General features: G+C 41.4%; 2 protein-coding genes across 4 annotated transcripts in view; one reads left to right on the top strand and one right to left on the bottom strand.

The window, feature by feature from the left end:
* The window catches only part of LOC138735714 (nucleolar protein 4-like), a 58,708-nt gene extending 47,763 nt beyond the window's left edge, over positions 1-10,945 (top strand). Inside the window, exons 5-7 of one of the 2 annotated variants that reach the window (XM_069883988.1) lie at positions 1,629-1,740; positions 1,844-1,953; positions 10,803-10,945. In XM_069883988.1, coding sequence (XP_069740089.1) covers positions 1,629-1,740; positions 1,844-1,953; positions 10,803-10,829 — 249 coding nt within the window. In that variant the 3' untranslated portion in view covers positions 10,830-10,945. Of the gene's footprint in view, positions 1-1,628; positions 1,741-1,843; positions 1,954-9,883; positions 10,593-10,802 lie in introns of those variants that run through there. The other variant, XM_069883987.1, reaches the window with a different exon arrangement.
* The window catches only part of dnmt3bb.1 (DNA (cytosine-5-)-methyltransferase 3 beta, duplicate b.1), a 333,238-nt gene that overhangs the window by 315,908 nt on the left and 2,640 nt on the right, over positions 1-14,690 (bottom strand). For both annotated transcript variants that reach the window (XM_069883973.1, XM_069883974.1), the window contains exon 2: positions 9,901-9,988. The gene's annotated coding sequence lies outside the window, so the exon portion shown is untranslated. The remainder of the gene's footprint in view (positions 1-9,900; positions 9,989-14,690) is intronic.

Raw genomic sequence — 14,690 nt, 5'->3', positions numbered from 1 at the left:
AAATGTTAAAAAGTACTCAGTCCAAGGAAGGTAGTTAAAATTTACATTATGGTGATTGTTCACGTTCCTTCGTTCAAGCTGAATGTCACATGTCTCTTTGTTTCTTTTAAATACTGCTAGGATCTGTCCATTTCTGAGCAAAGTACTATTTTTCCTGTGATATAACCAGCAGGAGGCCATGCCTGGAAAATGTGATTATCAAAGGTGTTCATAAATTTGAAAGAAACGTGTTTAAATTATCTATCCAAAAAGAGTGAAGCTGTTTCAATGTGCTTTAAATGAAAAAGAAAAATGCACTTTCATCTGTAGCATTTTGTAAAAACTTAATTCAAATGTGGTTCTCAGTTTAAAAATAAACTGAATCTCCTGATTGTGTTCAGCTGTTTTAAAAGGAACTACAAGCAGATAACCATTCTCATGGAAGCAAGTCCTGGACTTGTGCATGCCTACTCTAAATCCAGGACTTCAGGTATCTAACAGTATCTTCTTTTGTGAAGTCCAGATCAATTATGCTTGAGAAATTTGCCCTCCAATTCTATGAAAGGCTATCACTGGAATGGAGAAGGTAAGTTATTTTACCTTTTAAAGAAATAATTGATCTTGACTTCATGTGGTTAAGCAAAACTGCACATTCACACACAAGTTTGGAACTTGCTTTCATGGGAATAGTTTACCCCTTCAGAGATGTAACTGCTCAGAAGGGGTTTTCATTAACTTTTTTTTCTAAAATTTTAATTTGAAAAACTTTTAATTATTTCTGAACGTAGAGACATTTTTAAAATCAGCTTCACAATTTTGATTGAGTTATTAAAGTTTCTTCAGTAACATGCAAGAAGAAAAGAGTTTAACAGAGCCCAAACTTCCAACCCTAGCATTAATTTGGTGTATTTAATTTTAATTTAGAAAGACAGCATGGTAACAGCCCATTTCAGCCCACGAGTCCATGCCACCCAATTTACACCCCATTAACCTATACCCCCAGTACAATTTTTTCAAAATAATTTGTTGGGCCATTTTAGGGCGAGTCTTCAAAGCTTTGCCATCTAAAGCCATTTCATCAATGAGACTTGAGGGTGAAGAGGGCCAACAAAATCAGCCCTCCATATCCCAGCCAGCTGGTGAGTGGAGGTGAGCAAAGACAGATGACTCCAATTAGACAGCCAGGTCAATTAATATCTTACCCAGAATATTCTGCATTTCCTCTTGATGAATGCCATGAATGATTAAATTGAAATTAATTATCAACAACATTTTATTTTTAAAGTAGGTTTCCAATAATAATGAGTAGAATTTTTACCATAAGGGTCCAGTTCAGATATTTGTTTACACATTTTTTCTGAATGTTAACTATAAATCATATGGTAGGACTATTTAGATTATTTCCAAGGATGATCTTGGTTTCTGTGGCAACCATCAACTGGTGAAATCTTTATATAATGATAACACTTTTATACGAACATTAACACTTAATGATGACACAGAGGAAGTCATGAAGTGACAGATGTTTAATAAGCTTGAAAGGTTTCTCTTTTGTCCTTTGCTATTGTATGCCTTCAATTGGAGATTGTGTTTGTAAATCAAATGGCAGTTTCATCCTAACTGGAATATTCTCCATTTCTCAAAATCAGATAGCTGAAACGTATGCATTCCTCCCAAGAGAAGCAGTGACAAGGTTTCTAATGAGCTGCACTGAATGTCAAAAACGAATGCACATAAACCCAAATGGTGTGGACTCAAAAGGTAAATATTGAAGGTTACTGAACCTGGTAAATTTCTGCAGGAGTAGTTTTATTCCTGATAACTGGAAACAATCATCAAGCAGTTTATTTTGTACATTTTTCAGAAAATGAAAGGCCTTCGTCACTGACTGGGATGATAGATTATAATATGCCCATTACTGCCACATACCTGAAGCAGATGAAACTCCAATTTATGTGTGGACCTCAAGAACTGGTAGGTTTGACAAAATACAAATATTTCATACTTTATAGTCTGATTTCTTTGGTGTAGATGATTTTTTTTTTAAATCTCATTTCTGCAACCTTTTCAGATTGATGTTCTTTATGAACCTTGATTAAAATGCAAATAACTACAAGGAAATTAAAATATCCTGATCAAGAACTTTCCATGGTTTATAAATGTGTGTTTTTAAAAAACCACCAACTTCCATCAAAACAAATTTGTTAGAAGTTCACATTCCTGTTTCTTTTGCCCCATTTGCACTATCTGTAGCCACCTCACAATTATTTTCACTGATGTACTTTAACATTGAATATTCTAATTCTTTTCCTTTAATTATTTTATTGGTTTTTATAATAGAGTAAAATACAACATCACGTATGTATATATATCAAAATAAAACTTCAAACACTATAAACTCAGTCCCCCCTATTAACACCCACCTAATCTACTCTCGCAAATAAAAAAGAAAACTAACCAAAAATAAAATCTGAGCATCTTATCCTGAGGGTTACATATTCTTTGTAGCTTTTGATTCATACTATGAATCAAAAAACAAAGGGAAGACTACATCTTATCTGAAAGAGTGAATACATCGAATCACATTAAAAACATTTATATCAAATTAAAATAAGACATAAAAGGTTAAAATTTCACCAATGAATCAAATACACGATATCTAATTTCTTTTCTAAATTTAAACAGGACATAATATGAGAGAACCATTGAAACAATATTGGAGGACTTGAGTCTTTCCATTTGAATAAGATGGCTCTTCCAGCCAACAATGTAGAGATGGCCACAACATGTTGTGCATGTACAGAAAAACTCCTTATGTCTGGTTCAATAACCCCAAAAAGAGCAGTAATATATCTAAAATTAGGTAGGGCCATACCTCCATATTTTTTCAATTTTTATATATGAAATTTACTAATTCTAGAGTTTTTGTTCTTCCAAATAAAGGAAGAAATTTTTGAATCAATATTATATATAAAAAAAAAAGACCAGGATGAAAACTGGAAACACTTGAAATATTTAAATTTAGGTAATATTATCATTTTAACTGCATTAATATGATCTATTAGAGATAATGATAGAGACCATCTAGAAAAAGACTATCACACATACTCAAATTAAAGAGAAAAATTGAGTCTATATAAATCTTTAAAACGTTTAGCAATTTTAACCCCTAAGTATGTGAATTATCTCTGATAATCTTTAATGGAACTTGAGTGTAGATAGGAACCTGCATATTAATCAGAAAAAGTTCACTTTTATGAAGATTAATTTATATCCAAAGAACAAGCTGAATTGAAAAAAAAACACAGATAACATAGCCGGGATAGATCTTTCAGGGTCTGAAATATAAACTAATGGATCATTTGCACACAAAGAAACCTTATGAGTTATTCTGTTTCTGACAATCCCTTGAGCCTCATGAATGTCTCTAAGGCAGTGATTCTCAACCTTTTTCTTTCCACTCACATACCACTTTAAGTATTCCCTATGCCATAGGTGCTCTGTGATTAGTAAGGAATTGCTTAAGAGGGTATGTGGGTGGAAAGAAAAAGTTTGAAAACCACTAGTTTAATCGTACCTAATTGACTCGTTACGTGCATGGTTTCATAACTCCAGAAGAAATGGGCCAATGAGAATTTTTCTCAAGCAAAATATTTCAGTAACATTTGATTCTTGACCCTCTCATCCCACTCACATATTACCTTGTCATCCCTTACTAATCAGAGCACTGATGGTATAGGGATTACTTAAAGTGGTATGTGAGTGGAAATAAAAAGGTTGATAACCACTGCCCTAAGGCCTAACGCCAGACTTCTAAAACTAGACCAAATAGCAAGGGGCTAAGGGGACCTACGACCCAAGGACCTCGCTGCCACGTCCCAGCTTGCTTGGCCACGGCACACGAACCATGGGTGTAAAGGGCGGGGCTAGTACTGCGCGCACTGCACTCCACCTAAAAGCTCCTTTGCGCAGGCCCGAGGACAGGTCCACGTCCTCCCCCTCCACGTCCTCCCCCTCCACGTCCTCCCCCTCCACGTCCTCCCCCTCCACGTCCTCCCCTCCACGTCCTCCCCCTCCACGTCCTCCCCCTCCACGTCCTCCCCCTCCACGTCCTCCCCCTCCACGTCCTCCCCCTCCACGTCCTCCCCCTCCACGTCCTCCCCCTCCACGTCCTCCCCCTCCACGTCCTCCCCCTCCACGTCCTCCCCCTCCACGTCCTCCCCCTCCACGTCCTCCCCCTCCACGTCCTCCCCCTCCACGTCCTCCCCCTCCACGTCCTCCCCCTCCACGTCCTCCCCCTCCACGTCCTCCCCCTCCACGTCCTCCCCCTCCACGTCCTCCCCCTCCACGTCCTCCCCCTCCACGTCCTCCCCCTCCACGTCCTCCCCCTCCACGTCCTCCCCCTCCACGTCCTCCCCCTCCACGTCCTCCCCTCCACGTCCTCCCCCTCCACGTCCTCCCCCTCCACGTCCTCCCCCTCCACGTCCTCCCCCTCCACGTCCTCCCCCTCCACGTCCTCCCCCTCCACGTCCTCCCCCTCCACGTCCTCCCCCTCCACGTCCTCCCCCTCCACGTCCTCCCCCTCCACGTCCTCCCCCTCCACGTCCTCCCCCTCCACGTCCTCCCCCTCCACGTCCTCCCCCTCCACGTCCTCCCCCTCCACGTCCTCCCCCTCAAAAGATACTCACAAACTCAAGCTAGCATGCTGGAACATCAGAACCATGCTAGACAAGGCTGACAGCCACCGACCTGAACGTCGGTCTGCCCTCATTGCACATGAACTCCTCAGACTTGACATCGACATAGCCGCTCTCAGTGAAGTCCGCCTGGCAGATGTAGGCAGCCTCCAAGAACGCGGCGCGGGCTACACACTCTACTGGTCTGGCAAGCCTTCGGATGAACGACGCCTATCTGGTGTAGGCTTCATGGTCAAGAGCTTCATTGCCTCCAAACTCGAAAACCTTCCGACAGGCCTCTCGGACCGAATCATGTCCATGCGACTCCCACTTCAAAACAAGCGTCACATCACCCTCATCAGTGTCTATGCTCCAACCCTCCAGGCGGAACCAGCAGAAAAGAACAAGTTCTACACCGACCTGCGCAACCTCATCCAACGTACCCCTACAGCCGACAAGGTTGTCATCCTGGGCGACTTCAACACTCGTGTCGGCAAAGACTCAGAAACCTGGCCAGGAATCCTGGGCAAGCATGGCGTCGGCAAGTGCAACGACAATGGGCGCCTCCTGTTGGAGCTCTGCGCAGAACAGCGACTTGTCATTACAAACACCCTTTTTCAGCAGAGGGACAGCCTTAAGACCACCTGGATGCATCCCAGATCCAAACACTGGCACCTCCTGGACTACATCCTGGTGCGAGAAAGTGACAAACGAGATGTGCTCCACACCAGGGTCATGCCCAGCGCGGAATGCCACACTGACCACCGGCTGGTTCACTGCAAGCTCAACCTTCACTTCAAGCCAAAGCCCAGGAACAATAAAGCCCCCAGAAAGAGGTTCAATGTTGGAAACCTGCAGTCAGACGAAGCGAGAGGAAACTTCCAGGCAAACCTCAAAGCAAAGCTCGACGTTGCAACCCGCCTCACGGACCCGTCCCCTGAAACCCTCTGGGATCAGTTGAAGACTACCATACTGCAATCCACTGAAGAGGTACTGGGCTTCTCCTCCAGGAAAAACAAGGACTGGTTTGACGAAAACAGCCAGGAAATCCAGGAGCTGCTGGCAAAGAAGCGAGCTGCCCACCAGGCTCACCTTACAAAGCCGTCCTGTCCAGAGAAGAAACAAGCCTTCCGTCGCGCATGCAGCCATCTTCAGCGCAAACTCCGGGAGATCCAAAATGAGTGGTGGACTAGCCTCGCCAAACGAACCCAGCTCAGCGCGGACATTGGCGACTTCAGGGGTTTCTACGAGGCTCTAAAGGCTGTGTACGGCCCCTCACCCCAAGTCCAAAGCCCGCTGCGCAGCTCAGACGGCAAAGTCCTCTTCAGCGACAAGATCTCCATCCTCAACCGATGGTCAGAACACTTCCAATCTCTTTTCAGTGCCAACCGCTCAGTCCAAGATTCCGCCCTGCTCCAGCTCCCTCAACAGCCCCTAAGGCTAGAGCTGGATGAGGTTCCCACCCTGGATGAGACATATAAGGCAATCGAACAACTGAAAAGTGGCAAAGCAGCAGGTATGGATGGAATCCCCCCAGAAGTCTGGAAGGCTGGCGGCAAAACTCTGCATGCCAAACTGCATGAGTTTTTCAAGCTTTGTTGGGACCAAGGTAAACTGCTTCAGGATCTTCGTGATGCCACCATCATCACCCTGTACAAAAACAAAGGCGAGAAATCAGACTGCTCAAACTACAGGGGAATCACGTTGCTCTCCATTGCAGGCAAAATCTTCGCTAGGATTCTACTAAATAGAATAATACCTAGTGTCGCCGAGAATATTCTCCCAGAATCACAGTGCGGCTTTCGCGCAAACAGAGGAACCACTGACATGGTCTTTGCCCTCAGACAGCTCCAAGAAAAGTGCAGAGAACAAAACAAAGGACTCTACATCACCTTTGTTGACCTCACCAAAGCCTTCGAAACCGTGAGCAGGAAAGGGCTTTGGCAAATACTAGAGCGCATCGGATGTCCCCCAAAGTTCCTCAACATGATTATCCAACTGCACGAAAACCAACAAGGTCGGGTCAGATACAGCAATGAGCTCTCTGAACCCTTCTCCATTAACAATGGCATGAAGCAAGGCTGTGTTCTCGCACCAACCCTCTTTTCAATCTTCTTCAGCATGATGCTGAACCAAGCCATGAAAGACCCCAACAATGAAGATGCTGTTTACATCCGGTATCGCACGGATGGCAGTCTCTTCAATCTGAGGCGCCTGCAAGCTCACACCAAGACACAAGAGAAACTTGTCCGTGAACTACTCTTTGCAGATGATGCCGCTTTAGTTGCCCATTCAGAGCCAGCTCTTCAGCGCTTGACGTCCTGCTTTGCGGAAACTGCCAAAATGTTTGGCCTGGAAGTCAGCCTGAAGAAAACTGAGGTCCTCCATCAGCCAGCTCCCCACCATGACTACCAGCCCCCCCACATCTCCATCGGGCACACAAAACTCAAAACGGTCAACCAGTTTACCTATCTCGGCTGCACCATTTCATCAGATGCAAGGATCGACAATGAGATAGACAACAGACTCGCCAAGGCAAATAGCGCCTTTGGAAGACTACACAAAAGAGTCTGGAAAAACAACCAACTGAAAAACCTCACAAAGATAAGCGTATACAGAGCCGTTGTCATACCCACACTCCTGTTCGGCTCCGAATCATGGGTCCTCTACCGGCACCACCTACGGCTCCTAGAACGCTTCCACCAGCGTTGTCTCCGCTCCATCCTCAACATCCATTGGAGCGCTTACACCCCTAACGTCGAAGTACTCGAGATGGCAGAGGTCGACAGCATCGAGTCCACGCTGCTGAAGATCCAGCTGCGCTGGATGGGTCACGTCTCCAGAATGGAGGACCATCGCCTTCCCAAGATCGTGTTATATGGCGAGCTCTCCACTGGCCACCGTGACAGAGGTGCACCAAAGAAAAGGTACAAGGACTGCCTAAAGAAATCTCTTGGTGCCTGCCACATTGACCACTGCCAGTGGGCTGATAACGCCTCAAACCGTGCATCTTGGCGCCTCACAGTTTGGCGGGCAGCAACCTCGTTTGAAGAAGACCGCAGAGCCCACCTCACTGACAAAAGGCAAAGGAGGAAAAACCCAACACCCAACCCCAACCAACCAATTTTCCCTTGCAACCGCTGCAATCGTGTCTGCCTGTCCCGCATTGGACTTGTCAGCCACAAACGAGCCTGCAGCTGACGTGGACTTTTTACCCCCTCCATAAATCTTCGTCCGCGAAGCCAAGCCAAAGAAGAAGGGGACATAGTTCCCCTAATCAGCATAAATGAAGATTTCTTATTATTAGTAACCACCAAAGCTAAGGGGGTACTATTAATCAATTTAATCCATGATACAAAGCCCATACCAAAATTAAATCTCCTTAAGGTTTCAAATAAATAGTTCCACTTCACTCTGTCAAAATCCTTTTCAGCATCAGAAAAACTACACATTCTGGAATTATGTCCAAAGAGGAATAACTAATGTTCAATAATCTGCAGATGTTAAAATGTGAATAATGATCTTTAATACATCCAGTCTTATCTTTAGATATAACAGAGAGAAGGATATTTTCCAACCTATCAGCCAAAATCATAGAAAGAACCTTAAAATCTACATTCAGCAAAGAATTGGCCTATAGGATGTACATTCAGTCAGATCTTCTAATTATTTTAAAAATCAGAAATACAATGCATTTGACAAATTGAAATCTATATACTAGCTCAAAACCATTGTTTTATATACTGGTTTATTTGGTGTTATAGATTAAAACATGGGAGCTGGTTAGAAAAGTATATAAATATATAGATGCAGGAGGAGAATAATTTACTATGTGGAAAAGAGATGAGAAAGAAAATACTTTTTTATTTCTTTTTGTTTTATCTAATAAATTTATAGATATCTTGCCAAATCCCGTTTTGGATGAATTGTTGATTATTTTTGATCATTTGAGACAAGCTTGCCCTCTGGTGTTGGAGATTAGTAATTAATGAACTTATTTATGAAAAAATATTGTTTGCAGAAATGTTTACCATCACGAATATTGAGGCAAAATCACTACATTAAATTATCCAAAATGTGAAATATTACACATATATTGAAATTTTGGAGTAATCTACTGTATGTAGAATTTATAAGGAATGTAAACTTTTCCTAATCCTTTTGACAATGTCAAGAAAATATAACATTTTAAAATGGGCTTACTGTTTGCTATGGCTTTAGTTTAGTATAACTTGTTTTTGTGCAAAAAAACTTGAGGTACTCTGGATAAGTGAATTGTTTACAAGGAGAATTTTTTTTGGATCATCTGGTTAGTGGGGTGGTGAAGGGTTGGAATTGTTATTTGGTTTGGAAAATGCCCTTTCCTAGAACATTTGGTTCTATTGTACTGGATAGAAGTTGGGGCTGCGCACACACATACGTACACACGCACACTGCAATTACCTAGATAGAATCTTATAATTTTTTTAAAAATGGAATTATTTGTGGCACAATATTTTTGTATCTGACTATCAGAGGTGGATTATCCATTAGGCTGAGTAGGCTTAAGCCGGGGGGCCTGGTCAAGAGCAGGGATGTCAGGCTTTACAATTCTTTCCACCCCAAAGGTTCAATCGACCCCCCCCCCCCTTCCCCCAGTGTTTATCAACCCCCTTTCTACCACTTTGGAAACCCTAATGTTATTTAATGTAACAACGTCATTTTATTCTATTTTTAACGAAGGGTGGGGAAGAGGCAGGGGAGCCTTACCAAAGCTCAACCTAGGGGCCTACTGCTGATCATAATTTTCAACATTTCAAGCTTGGAGCCTCTTTGCTTTGAGATAAATTGTGTTATTTTCTTTTTATTCCCCATACCTCTTGATCGATAAAGCATCTCTTTTCCTTTTATTTTGCTCTTTACACGTGGAATTATACCTCCTGATTTGGACTCTTGAGTTGGAGGAAGTGTCCTTCACTTTGATTAGTGGAAGAGGAGGTAGTTGCATTATGGAGAGGTCCATGACAGAGAGGCTGCACTGAAAACAATCTCTGAATACATTAATTTGTTGCACAAAAGTCTGCAGGTGGTTCTAAGAGTAATGAGTTGTGGAGACTCTATTCAAGTTATCAACAGCAAATTACACTCCTTTAGTTGTGATCAATACCACCAACTTTTGAGACCTATAAAAATAACTGTCTAGACATTGTTGTATTATGCTCTTATTGTCAGTGCTTCATATATTTCAGCGAAACTGGGAACTTACCACATGGATATTGAAATCTGCAGACTTATTTTGAGATCCTCCAAGAGTATCGTACCCAGGGGTGAATAATATGGTGATGTTGGGGGTCCTGGAAGAGCAATTGCAAGCATTGTATTTTAATAACTAATCAAACTGGGGTATACAAATTAGACTTACCTGAAGTGGATTCCTTATAATGAATTTGATAGCCTAAGGTTTGCTCAGGCCTTTAGGCCAAAGCATTGGCTTTAATATTGTAAGGTGCTGTGCCTGCAGGAATAACTCTTGCCATCAACCAACCATGTTAATGTAATTGAAAATCATGTAAATTTAGTTTGGGCACACTGTGCATGAGACACAGGATATGGAAATAAAATTAGAGGCTTCTAGATTACAATGGTGAGTTCCCAATTGTACTTAACTATCTTTTTGTGAAGAAATTCATTCAATGAAGGGTGCTGCAAGACATTTTACAACTGAATTTGTCGTTTAAAAAAAAAAGTTGTTTAGTTTTACCTAACCACGATAAAGTAACTTGCATGTCACTAACTGCATTTGTTGCTTATATTAAAGACACTTTTTTTAATGTGGCAGCCCAGAAGCAGAGAAAGTGACTGCAAGTTTCAACAACAATTAAAATGAAAGCTCCTTGTTTCATCTTAATCTAAACCAGGAAGTGTAAAATTAATGCAAAATTGTGTCCAGATAACAAAATGAAAGGAAAGGGATAGTTTTAAGAGAAATGGGAAGTATAAAAAATGTAAAAAAATTTTATTTATATTTAATAAATGAAATCTAAAACAATGACTCCCTAACATGAAATGTTATGATTCAGTGTCAGAATTTTATTGTTCACTAAGATATTGAAATTTCATGTACACCTTATTGGATTAGTTTTTAAAACATGTTTGATTGTATCTTAGCTTTACATCATTCATGTGAATCTATAAATAGTTGTATTGGAGCTTGGGTTGGAGCAGGAAAACAGGACAGCGTCATCATGGTTTCCCATTTATAAGACTTTGGAAATTGTAAGTGCTGCTAATTTCATTATAATCCCATTGGAAAAAAATATAGGGCAATTGTTTAATGTTACCATTGATTTACATATTTCTGCTCAAAGTAATAGATAATTGTATTCTGTTTTACTATTTATTAACCAATTAGCTAAGGGGTAAAAAGCCACTTAAACAAATTCCCATCCTTGAAACCTTTAATGCTGTGATGGTATTATTTATATTCATTTGACATTTATAGAATCTTGTTCTGAGTTCATTGGCTGGGACAAATAATCCTGGGTATTTTTAGGACATGAAGAGCTGCAAGAGCTGTAATACATTTAATGTTTTATTTTACTTTGGTCTTAATATCAACAAAAAGGATTAGATTATTGTACAAAATGTATGTTCCCTTATGTTGGGATCTAACACACCCATTATTATGCATCACACAAATTGTGAATACAGGCAGTCCCCAGGTTAAATACAAGTTCCATTACCTATGTCCGTCTTTAACTTGAATTTGTATTTAAGTTGGAACAAATACAAAGGTCCTTATTTAGCGTCAAATGTTTACTATTTGTTTTACCTTTTTATGCATGTAAAACAGTTAAGAAACTCTTCCAAATACACTATAATATAGTACATAATTGGATGATGTAGGAGAAGATGATGGAGAGATGGCTACTGTTGGAGAGGATGGACCTGGTGCTGGATAATCAGGGTTTGATTCTGATGCAGGAGTGGGGAGGGGGGTGGTTACTATTGGAGTCAATTTTGTAAAGTAGGCATCAGGGGAGTTTGTACAGAGCTTTTCTTTTTCTCATCATAACTTGCCTTGTAGCAGCTGAGGTCCTCGGTAACTGCACAGTGAACTTTGTTGAACCTCTCTGTTTCAGGATCTTGCTCCTCTAACTTTGCCATCCCTACTTCAATGAGATGAAAAGTTTCAGTCTAACTCTTCCATCAAAAACTTTTTTTTCAGTTCTAGAGTATTTGGATCCTAGTCTTTCTCAAATGCTGTCATCTGCTGCTCTAGTTCCATAAGGTTTTCATTGGTCAGTTCTTTGGCATGGGAGTTGAGTAACTCTATGACATTATTTTCGCTGATATCTAACTGCAGTTGATTACCAAAATCAATGACAGCTTTCCTGGCTTTGGTGATGTGGTCAGCTGTAAACCCCTGAAAAGCAGGGGCAAATTGGGGGCAAAATTTGATCCACATTCCTTTCAGATTTGACTGTTTCACTTCATCCCAAGAGTCAGCAATATTTTTGAGGCTTCATAGATGTTATAATTCCTCCAGAACTCCCTAAATCTCATCTCATAATCTTGGATAGCCTTAACCGCTTGTGAGAAGGTCCGCTGTAAATAATAGGTGTTAAAGGAGATTGTGACTTGCTGATCCATTGACTGAAGTAGTGATGTCGTGTTGGGGGGGGCGGGGGGGTGAGATTTAAAAAAATATGACCTTTACATAGGGGTGAAGTGCTTGGATGTCCGGGTGCATTGTCAAGCACAAGGAGAATCTTGAAAGGAATTTTCTTGGCCAATCAATAACATTCAACAGCAGGACAAATGGTTCAAGAACCAGTCTGCAAAGATGGTAATTGTAACCCATACCTTGGCATTTGCCTTCCAAATAACGAGAAGAGTTGCCTTAATGATATGGTGAAGTGCCCTTGGATTTGGGGAGCGATACACAAGCAAAGGCTTGAGCTTGAAATCCCTGGATGCATTACCCCCAAGCAGTAACATTAGCCCATCCTTCCCTAATGCACTTTTTTTCCTCATTTGAAACATGGGTCCTGTCCAGCATTTTTTTCCAAAATAAGCCAGTCTCATATTTGGTCTTCAAATAACCTTCTTCCTCAATAATTTCTTTGAATGTTTCAGGAAAGTCCACCTCACCGCACTTACATTGGCACGGTGCTTCACCTTGCACTTTAATGTTATGTAAATTTGCCCTCACTTTGAACCGACTCGCAGCAAATTCTTCACAATCATCTTCACTTGATGCACATGCTGAAAAGGCTTTAAGCCTTGCACTAAAGTAAGGTTAATAGGCATATTAGGCTGATTTTGATTGTCTAACCAAATTATCACTCGCCTTTCCATTTCAATAATTAAACCTCTGCGTTGCTTAGTAATAATTGTAGCATTCATCAGGACGGGGCCTTTCCTGTGCTCCATTATTCTCACTTTATTCCTTAAAATTGTTCCGATCGTAGCCTAATGCTTTTCCAATGACTCATGGTGTTTCACCTCTTTCTGATCACTCTTATTTTCACTTTGTTTTCCTTTGATGCATCACCAGCACCCGGATAGGATTTATGCCTTGGAGGCATGGTTACTCCGTTATTATGTGTGCACAGTAGAGTAGTTTCAGGGCTTTTGCCCTTTAAAGCAAACTGCTGGTTTAAGAGTCACTTGTAAAGCAGACAACAAAATACAGGTAAGAGTACTGGGTGCAATGTTCGATTCGATACCTTCAATTTCGAATGTTCCTGCGAAATACAGTGACACTACTCTCTCGCAATGCTGGGTGACAGCGGCATCATGACAGATAACTACACAAATCCCTGGTCGGCTTCTCGGTATGAGTTGTTCGTAAATCAGGCGTTTTCAACCCAGAGACTGCCTTGTTCTTGTAACAGAGGAAAAGGCCATGGCCAATCAAATCCATCCCAGATATCAGAGCATTCCTCTTAGTCCATGTTCCCCGTTTGATTTCTTTTCTCTCTCACCTGCTCAGTAAACCTCCACTGATTCTACTACCATCCACTTACAAAGGGGCAATTTACAGTCATCTACCAGCGTGCTTAAACAATTACTTAAGCAAGTTCACAACTTCAACTAACTTGGATCATGGGTAACATCTGATGGCATATGGGTAAGAGACATAAAAGCAAGAATAGCAACGGCAAGAACAGCAATGATAGAAATGAGAAACATCCTAACGAACAAGAAAATAGCAATTGGCGTCTGCCTTAGGACTCTCATCTGCTACATTCTTCGTATATTGATGTATGGCTGTGAGTCATGGACCATCACAAATGCAATGGAAAAAATAATCAATGCAGCAGAAATGTGGTTTCTCAGAAGAATGCTATGCATATCATACAGACGGTATAACAAATGAAGAAGTTCTGCAAAGAACAAAAACAAAATGTACATAAAAGAATCAGAAAACAACAATCAAAATTCTTTGGGCATATCATGCAAAGAGATGCATTAGAACATTTAGTTACAACTGGAAAGCTGGAAGGAAAAAAGAAGCAGAGGCAGAGAGAGAATGAAAATGACAGATGGATTAACCTCAGGGTTAGAAACAGAGGAGACAACAACTACAATTCGGAGGGTCAGAAACCGTGATGGATGGAGAGACATGATTGCCCACGGAAAGGCACCTGAACAGCCAGTGTGTATTTTTGGAATGTGGGAGGAAACTGAAGCACATGGGAAACTTGTGCAGCTCAAGGGAGAATATAGAATTCCACATGTAGTTCCTGACAGCAAATTTAAATTTTTAGTCATTGGGAGCTCTGCAGCAGTTGTAGTGCAGGGGTTACAGAAGGGGAGCTACGCTCTGCAGCAGTTGTAGTGCAGGGGTTACAGAAGGGGAGCTACGCTCTGCAGCAGTTGTCTGAACCATACTATTTATGTAAGATATCTACCAAAATATTTGCAGGAGGTGAGGGGGTCTGGTGGGTCAACAGCTGACTGAAAACTGTCACACTGGGGTGTTTGATCATTTATTATTCTCAATACAGTACATACAAATCAAGTTAAAAATAAACCCATATTGATTCA

Source organism: Narcine bancroftii, chromosome 6, assembly GCF_036971445.1.
Source record: "Narcine bancroftii isolate sNarBan1 chromosome 6, sNarBan1.hap1, whole genome shotgun sequence".
In the NCBI taxonomy this organism is placed as follows: domain Eukaryota; kingdom Metazoa; phylum Chordata; class Chondrichthyes; order Torpediniformes; family Narcinidae; genus Narcine; species Narcine bancroftii.
Note: the sequence above shows the minus strand (reverse complement) of the source record. Positions and strands in the feature narration are given on the sequence as shown.